At 46.0% G+C, this 18,139-nt stretch overlaps 1 protein-coding gene across 2 annotated transcripts in view; it reads left to right on the top strand.

Annotated features, from left to right (window-relative positions):
* TMCC3 (transmembrane and coiled-coil domain family 3) overlaps positions 1-18,139 on the top strand; it is a 113,817-nt gene that overhangs the window by 87,580 nt on the left and 8,098 nt on the right. The window contains exons 1-2 of one of the 2 annotated variants that reach the window (XM_030215070.1): positions 7,076-7,096; positions 9,699-10,612. In XM_030215070.1, the coding sequence (XP_030070930.1) occupies positions 9,714-10,612 (899 nt within the window). In that variant the 5' untranslated portion in view covers positions 7,076-7,096; positions 9,699-9,713. Of the gene's footprint in view, positions 1-7,075; positions 7,097-9,698; positions 10,613-18,139 lie in introns of those variants that run through there. The other variant, XM_030215069.1, reaches the window with a different exon arrangement.

Below are 18,139 nucleotides of genomic sequence, written 5' to 3'. Positions count from 1 at the left end.
AAGGGGGGGGCGGTGGGGGTGGTCCGCCCCGGGTGCACGCCGCTGGGGGGGGGTGCCGCGGCGAGCGCCTGTCGCCCTGTCTCCGAGTTCGCATGTATTCACTGCTCCCTCTGCCCTGGAACAGGTTACTTCCTGTTACTGCCACTGAATATGCCTCCTCCCAGTTCTTATCCGGTTATTGTCACTGAATTTCCCTCCTCCAAGCTCTTATCTGGTTAGTGCCACTGAATATCCCTCCTGCCAGCACTTATGCCACTGAACGTTCCTCCTGCTAGTACTTATCCGGTTAGCTATATATATATATATATATATACAGTGGTGTGCTGGAGCAGGCTCGCAAGAGCCGGTTGTTAAGTTTTTAAGAATTTTGGGAGCCGGTTGTTAAAGTAGGTCCCTCCATGGCTACTTTAACAACTGGCTCCCAAAATGTGGGCTTGGGCCCCCTGCTGAATTCTCTTTTACTTTCCTGGTGGGGATGCTGAGCCCTGACAGCCAAGTAAATAGACTGCTGCTGCTCCCCACTCCTTGTTTCCAGCTCTGAGCAGCAGGCTGGGATTTCTCAAGCATGTGTGAGAAGTTCCAGCATGCTGCTCAGAGGAAGACTTGTGGTGACAGTCCATTTATTGGCTGCCAGCAAAGGTATGCCTAGCGTGCCTGCAGGAGGGGAGGGAGGAGAGAGAGACAAGTGTTGCTCCCCCCTCCCCCCCCCCCCCCCCCCCCCCCCCCCCGGCCACCCCTGGCCCATCCAACTGCAGAGCTGGCTACATCCGGAGAAAGAGCTTGTTGTTAAAAATTTACCAGCACACCCCTGTATATATATATATTTGCATTTAAAAAATGTTTTCCTCATTCTACTCAAGATAATAGTTCCCTTTCTGCAGAGATGCCTGCTACAGCAACCAATTAAAAAAATCATGATTCATGAAGAGCATGATGCGGAGGTTCAAAAACTAATTAGAACAGTTAAATTCAGCAGTGAAAGTGAGAAGGAACATGAGAAGAATGAGCTTCTGCCCATTTTTCCTAAACTTAATACAAACGAAGCACTAAGACACTAGTTATGATGTTTATCTTTTGAGGAATGGTGTTTAACTTTGCCATCCCTTTCCCTTCCAGCAAAGATGTCTCCCAAATGGCACAACTTCTAAAAGCCTTTGAAAGGTTAACCGTAGCATCCACTCTTCCCTGCAAACTGCTGTGTGCTACTATTGATCTCCCACTAATGGACTTGTCCCGACACAGTTTCCTGTTCAGTGTAATTTTGCAAAAGCACTGCAGCAAGACGGTGGAGCATAACCAGTGCGTTTTTTTCTAGCAAAAGAGGTGCCAGTACTCAAATGCCTGGCCGCCCTTCAGGGGGTGGGGTGAGCACTCAGGAACCCACTCCACAAGAGCCAGGACCCTGCAACCAGTCACGGAATCTATGGCAAGGCAGACTTGGTGTGTAGAGCCTGAGTTCATTCATTAAAACTTGGGTTCCATGGGTCAATTTTAGCAGACAATGGAAAAGGTGCCGGTACTCAGTACCCCCTCAAAAAAAGTCCTGAGCATAACTGTAGTGAACTTCTGGAATGGCAGGTGTCCAGGGCACTTCTTCCATTGCTAGGAAAGTCTTGAGCAAGCCTGAAGAAAACATGATTTATACACCTTCACTTCAAGAGCTGACCTGCTTTTGTTAGTAAAGTCAATTAACCAAGCACTAATTGGATGAAAAGGAAATTGATGTTAATTTAACACATTTTAAGTAATGAGAAATCTCTTATAAATCCCTTAGGGGTCCTTTTACAAAGGCACGCTGAAAAATGGCTCACGTGTTTTGGGCGCGCACCGATCAATTTTTCAGTGCGCCTGTATAAAAGGCCTTTTTAAAACGTTTGCCGAAAATGGACGTGCGGCAAAATCAAAATTGTCGTGCATCCATTTTGGGTCTGAGACCTTACCACCAGCCATCGACCTAGTGGTAAAGACTCGTACGGTAACTGGGCGGTAATGACCTATGGGCATCAAATGCTACTTGGCGCGCGTCTGATACGCGTGTCCAAAAAGAAAAATTATTTTTCATACGCGCATTTCGTACACGCGCCAAAAATGAAATGACCGCAAGAGCCACGCAGTAGCCAGGTGGTAACTCCATTTTGGCATGGGTTGGGCGCACGTAGATGCTTACGCGGCTTAGTAAAAGGGCCCCTTAATTTCTTATTTATGTAGTGGGTATGAATCATAGGTAGAGCTCTTTGTTGAACAATTGTGCATGTTGTATGCATTGAATTTAAATATTTTAAAATTTTTTGCATAATACAAATTATGTTAATGGGGTAGATTTTCAAAACTATTTAACCAGGCAGCAGTGGTGTAGCCAAGGTTGGGCTCGGGTGGGCCCAGGCCCACCCAGTAGCAGCACACTGCCCCTCCTGCATATCTTCACCTGCAGCGAGCAGCAGCTGATACATACTGCTCGCACTGGCCCCACAGCCTTCTCTTTGATGTGTTCCTGCCTATACGGAAACAGGAAGTTGCATCAGAAGGCAGGCTTAAAAGAAATGTGGGGGAGGGGAGATGTTTGAGAGACTATATGGCATGCAGACGAGAGAGGGAGAAACCAAATCACTTGTGGGGCAGGGTGGAGTTCTGTCCACCCATCTTGAGCCCAGGCCCACCCAAAATTGGGTGTCTGGCTATGCCCCTGCCAGGCAGGAGAGGCTTTTGCCCAGTTAAATTGCCTTAGCTGAGTCTGCTGTTGATATTCAAGGCACTTCACCGGATAGTGTCACTCAATATCAGCTGTGACCATTGTAGCACTATCCGGGTAGTGTTGGGCTGGTCAGGTTGAAGCAAGGACTTACCTAATTAGCAGCAATTTTCAGTCCGCTAGCAGGTTAGTACCAAAAAAGCTGTCCTAACTTTACCCGCTTAGATATCCGGGCATCGGTCTGAATGTTGGCTAGGGATCAGCAGCCAGAAAATGTTTGTTTTGTGTCATATCCTCTGTCGTTAGGGAAATGTTTGTTTTGTTCGGGTCCCCTCATCCTTGTGTCATCATGGGAGATGACACAAAATGAAAATATTCTGGCCGTCCTTCCCTGTGATCCAAGCTCCTCTCCCCCACAACCGACCTCCCCAGTGAATATGACCTGCATCCAGTATGACATCTGTAGTACTGCAAGACTATGGACAAAGGTTGTAGAGAGACAAAAAAATTTTATTTATTTATTTATTTATTAGCATTTATTTACCACCTTTTTGAAGGAATTCACTCAAGGCGGAGTACAGCAAGAATAAGTCAAACATAAACAACAGACAATTACAGCAGTAAAAATATTCAAACAACAATACAAAGTATGGCATGGAGGCGTATTTTCAAAGCACTTATATAAGTACATAAGTACTCCACATCGTCTCCCTCTCCTCTGCGGCATCCCGGCATCTGTGCTTCTGTCTCTGAACTCCGTCCCTCCCCGATGTTGGTACAGGCATCCTCGGTGCCTGCATTGATTCATTCTTGCTGCTTGTGCCGGCCCCCCAGGCTTTTATCTGCCATGTCCTGCCCTCGCTGACATCACTGCCTGTTTCCTGTCTGACGGAATGCGGCAGATGGAAGCCTGCAGGGCCGGCGCAAGCAGCAAGAATATAAATCGCAGCAGTACACCTGTACTGACACCGGGGAGGGAATGGTTTCAGAGACCGGAGTGCAGATGCCAGGACGCTGCGGAGGAGAGGGGGGAAAGAGAGCAGTGTGGCACTGCTGCTGGGTGGGCCTGTGCCCACCCAGGCCCACCCATAGCTACGCCTCCGCTTTGAATATGCTGATAACATGTGGTATTGTGATGTGCAAATCTCTAACTGTTCCTTCTCTGCAGAGCAAAAGCCAGGCAAGTTTGTTTGATATTCTCATGGCTGTGAAGTTAATTGTGAATAACTGGAAGAACAAAGCTGAGGTGTCAGTGCAATTATGGTGGAGTTTGGTTTGTGAAACATAAATATAGAAGGGTGATTTGCTTCTGAAAAGGCCTTGCCTTCACCTGGATCCTAGAGGTAGGAGAGAAAATGATTTCCTCAGGGGCAGACAGAGCACCAGGAGCAGGAGGGGAGTCTTGAAAGCATGTCTTAGTACTCTATCCACTTACACTATAAGGATATGCCCCTAAATGAGGGGAAACACCCCCTTGACCTGGCCTTTCATTCGAGATCACGATCATACAAGCAGCTTGAAAAACCAAACTTGGCAAACAACATTAGTATTATTCCTTTTAAACCTTTAACGCAAAATAACATTCTGTACGTCATGCTGAACTTCCTAGAAGACTGATGCATGCGAAAGGTACAGCGTGTTCTGGAAACATCACTGACGCTGGACTCCCAGGCATTATCTGGACTCTGGAGTCTCCGGAATCCTGCTCACTAATTTATTTTGGTACGGTTCCTTGATGTTTCCTGTAGGAAGAAATTGTTTCAGGAAGATAGTGGCATGACTCGTGTTTACATATACCCCTTATGTAAAGTACTGAACTTAACTAAGCATCGGACATAAAATTAGTAATTACTTTGTAGTGAGATTCTAGCATTGCATGTAACAAATGAATTACCCCTGAGACCTTGGGGTGATGGTGTCCGAGGATCTGAAGGTGAAGAAACAATGCGACAAGGCGGCGGCCGTGGCCAGAAGGATGCTAGGCTGTATAGAGAGGGGGTATATCCAGCAGAAGAGAGGAGGTGTTGATGCCCCTCTATAAGTCGTTGGAGGCTGTATCTTTCTAAAGATGTAAAAAGACTGGAAGTGGTGCGAAGAAAAGCTACAAAATGATATGGGATTTGCATTGCAAACCGTACGAGGAGAGACTTGCCGACCCGAACATGTATATTTATTTACTTATTGCATTTGTATCCCACATTTTCCCACCTTTTTGCAGGCTCAATGTGGCTTACATAGAGGGGCATAATCGAACGCGAAAGCCCATCTCCATGGGCGTCTATGTCCGAAAACGGGTACGTGAAGAAGTGGGACAGACCGTATTTTCAAAAAAAATGGGCGTCCATCTTTTGTTTAGAAAATACGGTTGGGACAGACCAAATGCCATGGATTTGGTACTTTCTGAGCTGGGCGTTTTTTGTTTTTTTGCGATAATGGAAAATAAAAACGTCCAGCTCAGAAACGTCCTAATCCAAGCCATTTGGTCGTGGGAGGGACAAATGTACAACACTGCCATAGCTCTTAGGGGTGAAGGGGACAACTACATGTGGGTAGAGTGGGTTTCAGAGGCCTCCCATTTACCACCACAAGTGTTACAGGTGGGGGGGGGGGGGAGATGGGCCTGGGTCTGCCTGCCTGAAGTGCACTGCAGTACCCACTAAAAGTGCTCCAGGGACAGGGCTTGTTGCTGCTGTATAACCTTGGCACAGCAGTTGACACCTAAAGACTAATCTCTTTTTTTCTTTAATTAAGGTGGGGGGGTTTATCAATATGGGCTACCATTAAAATGTGTTATTGTACTGTTAACCCCAGTTATTAGTAACTATGTTTTACTGCATAAGGGCCCTGTTAATTAAGCTGCGCTGTAGGTGCGCTAACGTTTTAGTGCACGCTAAGAATTAGTGCGTGCTAACGATAGAGACATCCATAGGAATAATGGGTGTATCTATCGTTAACGCAACTACAGCGCAGCTTAGTAAACAGAGCCCTGAATTTGGTCTTGTGTTAAAATAGCATATGTTAGTGATAAAATAACACATCTTAACGGTAACTACATTGACAACTGTGCCTCTAAATGGATATTTTTAAAGATATTTTTTCTTGTCTTTGGGGCTTTGATGGCATTTTATACTATGAGGGGCATATTCGAATGGCGCCAGCGAAATCAATGGCCGGCCATCTTCGGGGCCGGTGCCATAAGCGGGCGGAGCCAAGCGTATTTTTGAAATACGCTTGGCGCCGGCCAAATCGCTCGCTGGGTTTGCAACAGGATTGCTGGGTTTAGATGAGATGGCCGGCTCCGATTTTCAGCCATAATGGAAACTGGACCCGGCCATCTCAAACCTGGCAAAATGCAAGACATTTGGCCGTGGGAGGAGCCAGCATTTGTAGTGCACTGGCCCCCCTGACATGCCAGGACACCAACCGGGCACCCTAGGGGCACTTAAAAAATCTTTTAAAAAAATTAGCTTCCAGTTGCATAGCAACCTTCCCTTGTGTGCTAAGCCCCCCCCCCCCCATATCCCCCCCAAAACCCACTCGCCACAACTCTACACCATTACCATAGCCCTAAGGGGTGAAGGGGGACACCTATATGTGGGTACAGTGGGTTTTGGGGGGTTTTGGAGGGCTCAACATTAACCACCACAAGTATAACAGGTAGGGGGGGGGGATGGGCCTGGGTACATCTGCCTGAAGTGCAGTGCACCCACTAAAAGCTGTTCCAAGGATCTGCATACTGCTGTCAGGGAGCTGGGTATGACATTTGAGGCTGGCATACAGTCTGGCAAAAAATGTTTTAATTTTTTTTTTTTTTGTGTGGGAGGGGATTGGTGACCACTGGGGGAGTAAGGGGAGGTGATCCCTGCTTCCCTCCGGTGGTCAGTTGGGGCTCTTTTTTGGGACTTGGTCCTAAAAATACATGGACCAAGTCCGGCCGGCGAAATGCTCGTTCGAGCCGGCCTTTTTTTTTTCATAATAAGGTGAAGCTGGTCATCTTGTAACCCCGCCTTGCCCCGCCCCTTCCCGCCTTCGCTACCTTACCAACACGCCCCCTTGAAGGTTGGCCAGCGCCGCAACGAAAAAGCAATTGGGGCCAGCCAAAATCGGCTTTCGATAATACCGATTTGGCTGGGATTGAGAGATCGCCGGCGATCTCCCGATTTGTGTCAGAAGATCGCCGGCGATCCCTTTCGAAAATAAGCCTGTATAACATCTAGTACAGAATTAGTCTAAAAATGCTCTGAATTGTTCTGTTGAATGACGTGACTTCAATAGTTCTTAATCTCTTTCTCAGGGTCAGTTTAACAGTTCTGACTGGAATAAATTGATAACAACTGTGAGCGTGAGAGCTGCTTAGCACTTCATACATCAGACTCATGAATCCATATCTCTGCTTGACCACAAGATGTGAGAATATTACTTGGCTACACAATGGCTTGCATTACGTTCAAAAAAAAGTTCAATGTTTGGTTAGCAGTATAGTTCTATATAGTATTTATCATTAGAACAATAATCTGCCTTCTGAATACTCAGATATGTTAGAATGGCCAAGTCTAAAAGTAAGAGAATTCCAGCTCATACATTTATGCTAGTAAGAGGTCCAGTTTCTCTAGATGCTACAAAGTCCGTCTCTGGTTCAGAACCTGGACTGTCAGAATTGCAGGAGATGGCCTAAATACATAAGCACTTAAGTATTGCCATACTGGGACAGACCAAAGGTCCATCAAGCCCAGCAACCTGTTTCCAACAGTGGCCAATCCAGGTCACAAATACCTGGCAAGATCCCAAAAAAGTACAAAACATTTTATGCTGCTTATCCCAGAAATAAGCAGTGGATTTACTCCAAGTCATTTTAATAATGGTCTATGGACTTTTCCTTTAGGAAGCCATCCAACCCCTTTTTAAACCCCGCTAAGCTAACTGCCTTTACCACATTCTCTGGCAACGAATTCCAGAGTTTAATTATACATTGAGTGAAGAAACATTTTCTCCAATTCATATTAAATTTACTACTTTGTAACTTCATCGCATGCCCCTTAGTCCTATTTTTGGAAAGAGTAAACAAACAATTCACGTCTACCCGTTCCACTCCACTCATTATTTTATAGACCTCTATCATAGCTCCCCTCAGCCATCTTTTATCCAAGCTGAAGAGCCCTAGATACTTCAGCCTTTCCTTATAGGGACGTCGTCCCATCCGCTTTATTATTTTTGTCGCCCTTCTCTGCACCTTTTCTAATTCCACTATATCTTTTTTGAGATGCGGTGACCAGAATTGAACACAATATTCAAGGTGCGGTCGCACCATGGAGCAATACAAAGGCACTATAATATTTATTTATTTATTTATTGCACTTGTATCCCACATTTTCCCACCTATTTGCAGGCTCAGTGTGGCTTTCAAAGACCTGTTATGGCACCGCCATTCCAGGGTAAAAGATACAGTTGGTATTACAATGAGATCGAGGATGACATAGAAGAACTAAGCAGACAGTTATAAAAGGCGTCATTCAGAGTCGGTGGATTGGTGAAGTGTTATAGTCATTTTTGTTGTCCATTCCTTTCCTAATAACATCTAGCATTCTGTTTGCTTTCTTAGCCGCCTCCGCACACTGAGCAGAGGGTTTCAACATATCATCAATGATGACGCCTAGATCCCTTTCCCGGTCGGTTAAATCATTTTCAATATTGACCCCCCTTAGATATTTGGTTACAATGTAAAAGAGTGAACATCTAATGGGGAGATTGTTTCTGTCCGTCAGTGACCTCGTTTCATACCAGAGGATCAGCCAAGGAAAGGATAGAAAGGGAGTGGGGTCCCGTGCTGAGGCATTTGAATTATTTGTGAGAACCAAATAAGTGGTTTTGTAAGGCCACAGACTGCAATAAGAATTAATTGATGTTAGGATTACAGGTGTAGAGAGAATTGATATAGGCCAATTTGACAGTTTGAATATGCTTGTTGCGTTACATCAGGGTCCATTTCATTTTGGTGACTCAACTTAAAAGGCTGATGAAGACCTGTTTCTGTGAGCATATCCTCTGGTGTCATGCTTGGAACAAACTCCCTGAGCCCATACGCCAGGCCCCCTCCCTGCCCATCTTCAAATCATTGTTCAAAGTCCACCTCTTCAATGTCGCCTTCGGCACCTAACCACTACACCTCTACTCAGGAAATCTAGACTGCCCCAACTTGACATTTCGTCCTTTAGATTGTAAGCTCCTTTGAGCAGGGACTGTCCTTCTTTGTTAATTTGTACAGCGCTGCGTAACCCTAGTAGCGCTCTAGAAATGTTAAGTAGTAGTAGTAGAGTACAGGTATAGTGTGAGACAGCTTTTTAGTTTACTTTTTGTTTAATGTCGAATTTTACTGTTGTGTATGTGTCAAGATTTTATAGATGTTTTATTGTGAGCCACCTAGTATTTAAGTGGAATATAAATAAATAAAATTAACAGTTTTTAACACGTCCTGATTTGTTGTATGTGTTAAAATGTGTTGGTATGCAAGAAAGAGATTTAGTGCACACTGTTTGAAAGAGGTGCGTCTACTGGATGCAATACGACCCTGATAAACCTATGCCACTTTGTGATATCATCATCATTTATCATTTACTAGGATTGAATTGCGTCGATTTCCAACCTGTCTCTCCAGAGGCTCATCTAATAAGTCTGGTTTTCAAAAATATCCCCAGTGAATCTGCATGAAACGTTTGCATTTTGGATATTCTGAAATCCAGCTCTGTTAGGTGAGGCTCCAGTAGTGGGTCTGCAGGGCACTTGACTTTCCTTTCTATCAACATTGCAGTTCTGCCCTTTCTTCCCTTCACTGTGATGTATTTTTCAGGCACTTTTCCTAGTTTTGTTTTTTTTTTATTTTTTAGATTGTAATAGCATTGCCGTAGAGCGGGGTAAAAAGTGTGAAATAAACTTGAACCATTAGATTAGAGAAAGAGCGAAAATTGTTCCTTAAGTTTAATACTGACAATTAATTTCTGATATATTCTTTCAGGTCGACAGGTCTGATATGAACACCCTCAGCTTGCCGCTCAATATTCGACGAGGGGGATCGGACACCAACCTCAATTTTGATATCCCCGATAGCATTCTAGATTTTCACAAAGTCAAGCTTACCGCAGACAGCCTGAAGCAAAAAATTCTTAAAGTTACCGAGCAGATCAAAATTGAACAGACAGCCCGTGATGGAAACGTGGCAGAGTACTTGAAGCTGGTGAGCAGTGCGGACAAGCAGCAGGCTGCGCGCATCAAGCAGGTGTTCGAGAAGAAAAACCAGAAGTCAGCTCATTCCATAGCTCAGTTACAGAAGAAGCTGGAACAGTATCACAAAAAGTTGAAGGACATTGAGCAGAATGGGTCTTCTAAAAGCTCCAAAGATCTCTCCAAAGATAGCTTGAAGGACCTGCAACATTCCTTGAAAGATGTCAGTAGCGGTACTCGGATTTCGGGGCACGGTGAGAGCAGCAAGGCAGGTGTGCCTGGGGTCTCCTTGACGCCCCCTATGTTTGTTTTCAACAAGTCCAGAGAGTTTGCAAATCTGATCCGTAACAAGTTTGGCAGCGCTGACAACATTGCTCACCTGAAAAATACACTGGATGACTTCCGCCCGGAGAACACGCCAAGGAACCTGAGCGGCAGTGCCACCCTGGTAGCCAAACAGAAATATATTAGTGACGATGACTGCTCCAGTGGGACCTCTGGCTCTGCTGACAGTAACGGAAATCAGTCCTTTGGAGCTGGGCGAACCAGCACCCTGGACAGCCAAGGGAAGCTCTCTCTGATCCTGGAGGAGCTGAAGGAAATAAAAGAAGCCCAGTCCCAGTTAGTGGAGGATATAGAGACATTAAAAATTCAGTTTAAAAGAGACTATGGATTCATTTCCCAAGCAGTACAAGAAGAGAGATACAGGTATTCCATTTTCAACACAGGCACGTTTTTAAGTGCAAGGCTCAGTGAAGGTACAGAATGAAATGATGTATAATTACGTGATGTGTGTTATAAACAGAGTTAAAAGCCTGATTTTTGCATAGAGTGTCTAGGTGGGAGATAGGATGGTTAAGTCAAGATGTGCATATTTTCCACTGTATTATACAAAAGGCTTTTGTGAAATAATTATGTGGAAGCGCAGGAATACACATGTGAGTGCTGGCACATCCAGGAGAAACAGCCAATTTAGTAAGCAACACGTACAAAAAGAAACTGCGACATCACTGGCGATTTTGCTTGTCTAAGTGCCTCCGTTTATCTATGTATCTGCTGATTTTTCAGTCTACGCATATAAACGTTGGCAGTTAGGTGCGTACATACTAGATCTTCTGAAACTGGACATCCAGAAAGAGCCAATTAAGTTGAGAGCAGTATAACACTCCTTTTGTACATGTTGAAGTGGTTTTATTAAACATCAGAGAGGTCAGCACACTTGCCATTTAAATCTCTGGTGCATCTGTCAAAGGAGCTGCCTGATGCGCAAATGTTGATGTCCAGATTTTTTTTTTTTTTTTTTGCAGTATTCGTGTATTTCTGTTGTAAAATCAGAAACGCACACGTAATTTTTTATGGCCTGCCCACAACACCCTTTTCCTTGATGAGTGTGTGTGTCTGCAGTGTTTAAATGGCGGCTTTCTAAAATTGCTATTTGTAGGTGAGTAGATTACATTTGTAAGCATCATTAGTGCCCTAATTCTGTAAACTTGTGTGTATAAGTCAGGGGCGTAGTCAGACTTTGGCAGGAGGGGGTCCAGAGCCCGAGGTGAGGGAGCACATTTTAGCCCCCCGCTCCTGGTGGCGCGACGCCTCCCCTGCCATTTTTACCCCCCTCGCTGACATTTTTGACCCCCCCGCCGCCACCACCACCTTTGACACACACCCCCCGGCGCCAACCCTTTTGACCCCCTCTTCCCCCCGTCACCAACCCTCCCCTACCACCGCCGTCGGGTACCTTTGCTGGTGGGGGTCCCCAACCCCCGCCAGCCAAAGTCCTCTTCTCCGGCTTGGCCGCGTTGCTGATCTGCAAGGGCAGGCTCTGGTTCTGTGAGTCTGACGTCCTGCAGACTCACAGACGTACAATGTGCGGGACGTCACTCACAGAAACAGAAGCCTGCCCTTGCAGATCAGCAATGCGGCTGCGCCGGAGAAGAGGACTTCGGCCAGCAAAGGTACCCGACGGTGGCGGGGGAGGGTTGGCGGCGGGGTGCAGGGCCAAATCTACGGAGGCCCATGCCTCCGTGGCCCCACATATCTATGCCCCTGGCATAAGTTATAGAACAGTGACAGTTACATGCATAACTTAATTTAAGAATTAGTTGTTAATTGGTGTTGACCAGTTATTGGCTATAATTGGAGTTAATTGGCACTAATTGGTATTAATTAACAGTCCCGTGTGTAACTGTCATTTGTTGGGATTCTACAAATTGTGCACATAAAATCCATAGTGCGCAACTGTAAGGGGGTGTGGAACTGGGAGGAGCGTGCCTAGCACTTACACACATGGGTTCTAGAACACTACAAATTAGCTGCCGGATTCTACATGTCACGCCTAATGTTCTGCGCCGAAATCCAAGCGTATTCTATAACAATGTGCGTAACTTATTTGGCTTAACAAGCCAATCAGCGTTTTTAACAGCACTTAACAAGCAATAATGAGCACTAATTGGCAGTAGTTAGACTTTACACGCACAACTCGCCAAGCGTATTTTATAACACAGAGCACCTAAATTCTAATGCATGCAGTCAAAAAAGGGCATGGTTATAGGCGGTGAAATGGGCGTTTCATAGGCATTCCAAAATTTACACTCACTGTTATAGAATATGACCCTCTGCGCCTAAATCTACGCACCGGTGTTTATGCCACATTTTCCTTGGTGTAAATGGATGCACGTAGTTCTATGCACTGGGATATCAACTAAGCATATTTTCTATATCACACCTAAATCTAGGCGCCGCTTATTGAATACGCTTTGGCGGAAATTGATTCTGCACTGATTTTTCAGGCGCCATATATAGAATCTAGCCCAAAGTGTCTAACTGACCGCAGTTAGGCGTGAGCATTTATACCAGACATTGTGCTCACACCTAAAGTTAGGCACATAACTTCATACATATGCTAGTATTATATAATGGCAATTATGTGCACAATTGTTAGGCATGTTGAGGTAGTGTGAAGAAGATGCCGCTTACCGAAGGAGTATGGCAAGGCTATACAGCAATCCACTGCCTCCAAGGGTATAGGCTGAGGCTTCAGCCAGGTTGGGTTCACAGTAATCCTCAAATAATCGTTTCACATCCCAAAGTCCTGGTCAAGGCTCCCTTCCTGACTCAGGATGAGTTCCCAGAGTACTCCCTACTCCACCCTTTCTGGGTGCTCTCCAGCCTGGGAAATTCCCACTCTACTCCCCTAGGCTCCCTGGCCTTTAACAGGATCCAAAACATAGGTGAACACTAAGCTCGTTGGCCTATGCAAAACATATGCAGATCAGTCTTTCAGTTTCACTTCTCAACATTCCTTGGTTCAGGGAATGGGCTCAACATCTTCAGAAGGAGTTCTGTTTTGGCCTGCCACCACCCACCTAGCCATCCCTGTTGGTTCCTGTTGTTCACCCTAACTGTTCTAGGGTGGACTACACCCTTTTGAAACGCCTCTGACACAGCCATGGCTGTGCCCCCTTTTGAGTTAGTACTAGCAGTGTTAGGCGCTATGCCTTGTAGAATAACACACAGCCAGATGCATGCACAAATTTTAATGAGTGACAATTAGCTTCAATAATTGGTTGTTGGCACCCAATTATTAGTGGTTAAGAGCTACTACTACTACTACTTATCATTTCTATAGCGCTACTAGATGTACGCAGCGCTGTACACTTGAACATGAAGAGACAGTCCCTGCTCTACAGAGCTTACAATCTAATTAGGACAGACAAACAGAACAAACAAGAGATAAGGGAATATTACAGTGAAGGTGATAAAATAAGGGTTCTGAACAAGTGAATAAGGGTTGGGATTTAAAAGCAGCATCAAAAAGGTGGGCTTTTAGCTTAGATTTGAAGACAGAGTTTGATGTACCGGCTCAGGAAGTCTATTCCAGGCATATGGTGCAGCAAGATAAAAGGAACGGAGTCTGGAGTTAGCGGTGGAGCAGCAAGGCGCAGATAAGAGAAATTTACCCAGTGAACGGAGTTCCCGGGGAGGAATGTAGGGAGAAATGAAAGTGGAGAGGTACTGAGGAGCTGCAGAGTGAATGCACTTACAGGTCAATAAGAGGAGTTTGAACTGTATGCGGAAACAGATAGGAAGCCAGTGAAGTGACTTGAGGAGAGGGCTAATATGAGCATAACGACACTGGCGAAATATTAGTCGTGCAGCAGAATTTTGAACAGATTGAAGAGGAGAGAGGTGGCTAAGTGGGAGACCGGTGAGAAGCAAGTTATTAATTTGCATGCACATTTTGGCAGCGCACACAAAATTTGGACCCCATATATAGAATCTGGAGGATAGTGCATATATGCGTGTAAGTGGCACTTTTTTGTGCACTTACACATGCCCAACTATAGAATTGTCCTTGTCATCTTACGCATGTTAGTGCTTACAGAATCATCAGCACTACGCAAACACTGGTTCTGTGGCGTACCGTTTGCAAAAATAAGCCAGTAATGTTGTGCATGAGTTTTCCACCTGTGGGAGCTGAAACGATAAAGTGCGCCAAGCTTTGCACAGCCTTAGTGCGGCTTTAGCACACAATTTTGTGGGCACACAGATGAAAACGGGGGTTTAGAGTACAAGCTAGCACTGTGCAGTGTCATTTTTCAAGATGGCGGCACAGAGGCAAGAGTGCGTGGCCATTATTCTAGTCTCGCATCTTTATGGTACGTAAGGGGTGTGGGAGAATCAGGGGTTGCCTGCGTTAGAGGTGTGAGATAATCAAGGGTTACTAGGGCAGGCATTTGTGGGGCTTGGGGGTTGGGAGCCCACCAACATTTGGGGGGGGGGGGGGTAGGGGAGTCTGGGGGACCCACTGGTGCTGTAGGCTCAGGGGATGAGGGTCTGGGGGAGGCCTGTCAGCATTTGTAGGGGTAGGAGCCCTGGAGGGCTTTTGAATTGCTGCATTTGTGAGGTAGAGGAAGTTGGGGGAGGGGTCCAGTTGTGCTGTCATGGAGGTCATAAATAGCCTGAATGTCGCAAATAATGTAGATTTGTGCGTATTTGTCCGGTAAGCTCTCCCGTGTTAGCACACATTTTTTTTTTTTTGCACCCAGGCTATTTGCTTGTTATTTGGTGCTCCATTGGGGAGCTAAAGCTTTGCATTATTTATCTATTTACTAGCCGTTGAGCCCGTTAAAACGGGCTACTATTGGAATGGGGGCTTTCCAAGGCCCCCCCCCCCCGAGGTTGCTGCTACCAGTACCCCCCCCCCCCCCCCCGGAGTCGCCACCACCCCTCCACCCGGCCCGGGCCCTCTGTTCACTATTAATTCACCTTACATCGCCGCAGCACGCAGATCAGCTGAGCTCCCGTCAGCCTGGCCTTCCTTCTCTGCCTGTGTCCCGCCCTCGTGTGACGTACCGTCGGCGAGGGTGGGACACAGGCAGGGAAGGAAGGCCGACCGGAGCTCAGCTGATCTGTGTGCTGCGGCAATGTAAGTTGAATTAATTGCGATCAGAGGGCCCGGGCCGGGTGGAGGGGTGGCAGCGGCGACCTCGGGGGGGGGGGGGGGGGGGAGCGCAGTTTCCCTCTCTGTCCCACCCCTGTCATCAGGTATTGACGCAGGGGCGGGACAGAGAGGGAAGTCTGTACTGCGCATTTGCGAGTGAGTTCGGTCACTCGCCGTTTATATGTTTGATTGGGATTTATTAACCGCCTTAATGAAGATTATTCACCCAAGGCGGTGGTCAGTTTAACATCAAACTTACAATTTTGTTAACAGCATAACAATAATAAAATATACAAGTATAAACATAAATACAATGAAAGAGGAAACCTGAAAACAGCAAATTGAAACCTAATAATAAGACTACCATGAAACAGGATCAAAAATGTACACATTTAACACACTGAAATTCAAATAACAGAGATATAATACGATGCAAGCATAATAGTGATGGAATCCTATATAATAATTCTCACCTCCAACGTTCTAATGTGCCTGGGACCATGCCTTCCTCGCGTGTTTCCCTACTCCTCCACCTGCCTGGGAATCAGCTGTCAGTGCGCCGCTCCCTGCCACTTCGGAGCAAGTGGCAGGGAGCGGGGCATCACCAACCTGCCCCCCCCCACCCGACGAGCATGAACACCCCGTGTCCCCCCACGCACCTCCCACCCGATCTTCTGTTCAAGTTCCTCACGCAGAGGAACTTCAACAGAAGGTCATTGAGGAAGCAACGCCGCGAAGGCCAGCACAGGACTTCGGCTGACGAGGGGTCCCCCGTCAGCACAAGTACTCCACGGCGGTGGGGGATGGTTTTCGCCGAGAAGGGGGGTCGACAGGGTCGCGGAAGGGGGGTACAGGGGTCCGTAACGCGGAGGGGGCGGGGTGAAAACGGAGGGAGGGCAGAGTCTGGAACAGCGAGGGAGGGTGGGGGATGGCCTTGCTAGCGCCCGTTTCCTTCCCTTAAGAAACGGGCATTTTTTACTAGTATCTAATAAGCACACAATTAGAACATTCAAATAAATTGCTATGATACTATCCTAATGCTTTTCTACAATACAGCTTGTCCTATAGCTGAGAGCCAAATGCAGATACACAGTTGGGGACAAGATGCATGGTACAGAGTCAGCTGGGATAAATAAATGGGTGGCTAAACTATAAAGGCAAGTTCTTTGTACATTTAATCAAGATGTATGGAACTGGTCTAAGTTAGCGTTGGAAGTCATGCGTTAAATGCCAGCAGCTGGCTCTGATGCAGGCTTACTGCATGGACACCTTGGTGGTCTAACTCTCTTCTCTTTTACGTGCAATAAACATTTGAATATGTTGGCGTATGTTATAGTCATCAGAGTGGCTTCCCTTGCTGCCGTGTTGTGTAATTCGGTAAGCAACTCATCAAGGAACGAAATTGGCTTGCACACAGATCTGCACGTTTGTTCTGATATCTGCATCCCCCTGACTGAAATGATTTCCTGCTGTTTTGTTTTGTGAACATTATCGAGCTGTTGGAAGGGAACCCGGCTTAGCTGGGAGGCAGGTTACGGAAACCAGCAAATAAAAACATTTGGTTTCCGAATACGGCAGAGCACACGAGCTTCCTTTTTCTTTGTCCAGCATCTACTTGGCAAAACCCACATAAACGAAACGAGGGGAAACCAGGCAAGGGAGAGAGAGCTGGAGTGAAATCCATCCTGTTAGGAAAGTACTGTTGAATACACAGCTGAAGTAATGGAGTTTGTAACAAAAATTAGGGGCCCTTTTGCTAAGCCGTGTAAGTGTCTATGCGCACCCAGTGCGTGTTGATTTGGAGTTACTGCCTGGCTACCGAGTGGCTCTTGCGGTAATTTTATTTTTTGGTGCACTTCCGATACGCACGTCCGAAAAACGACCTACGTTCGCAGGTCATTACTGCCCGGTTAACGCGTGAGACCTTACCGCTAGGTCAATGGCTGGCGGTAAGGTCTGAGACCCAAAATGGATGCGTGCTTATTTTTATTTTGCCACGCGTCTATTTTTGGCAAAAATAAGAAAAAAGGCATTTTTTTTTGCAGGCGCGCTGAAATATGGATCTGTGCATGCCCAGAACACACGCCTACACTACCGTAGGCCATATACTTCAAGTTCAACCAGTCCTAGATATGTTTATCTCCACCACTTTCGACTATTTTTGTGTTTTTATATTGTATTCGAATATCCCACTACTTCAATTTGCCTCAGTGGTGCTCATTGGCCAATCAATATTTCTTTTGGAATTTGTGTAGCACCAAGTTCGTCATCAGCTCTATACAATCATTTTAAATATAATTCAGACACTTATCTTTATGAGTTTTCGGACTGGGGGCTCAAAGCTGTCCGACATGCATGTTTCGCTTGCTAAGCTATGTCAAGGACTTCCCCCTTTCTTCCGTTTTAGCGCCAGCTTCGCTATATATATGTATATGCACCTTAGTTCACAAAATCATCCACGGTGAAGCCCCTGCATACATGTCTGGTTTAATAGACCTGCCACCCAGAAACGCTAAAAGATCATCCCGAACTTTCCTCAATCTCCACTTCCCTAAGTGCAAAGGCATAAAATACAAAGTACTGCACGCATCAACCTTCTCTTATATGAGCACGCAATTCTGGAATACACTACCACGCAACCTGAAAACGATCTACGAATTAACCGACTTCCGCAAACTATTGAAGACTCATCTCTTTGAGAAAACTTATCGCAAGGATCAAAACACATGAAGTCCATACACACTAATAGAAATACATCAATACACTCTCTTCTGAATTCTCTTCCCCCGTAT

Source organism: Microcaecilia unicolor, chromosome 9 (assembly GCF_901765095.1).
Source record: "Microcaecilia unicolor chromosome 9, aMicUni1.1, whole genome shotgun sequence".
In the NCBI taxonomy this organism is placed as follows: domain Eukaryota; kingdom Metazoa; phylum Chordata; class Amphibia; order Gymnophiona; family Siphonopidae; genus Microcaecilia; species Microcaecilia unicolor.
Note: the sequence above shows the minus strand (reverse complement) of the source record. Positions and strands in the feature narration are given on the sequence as shown.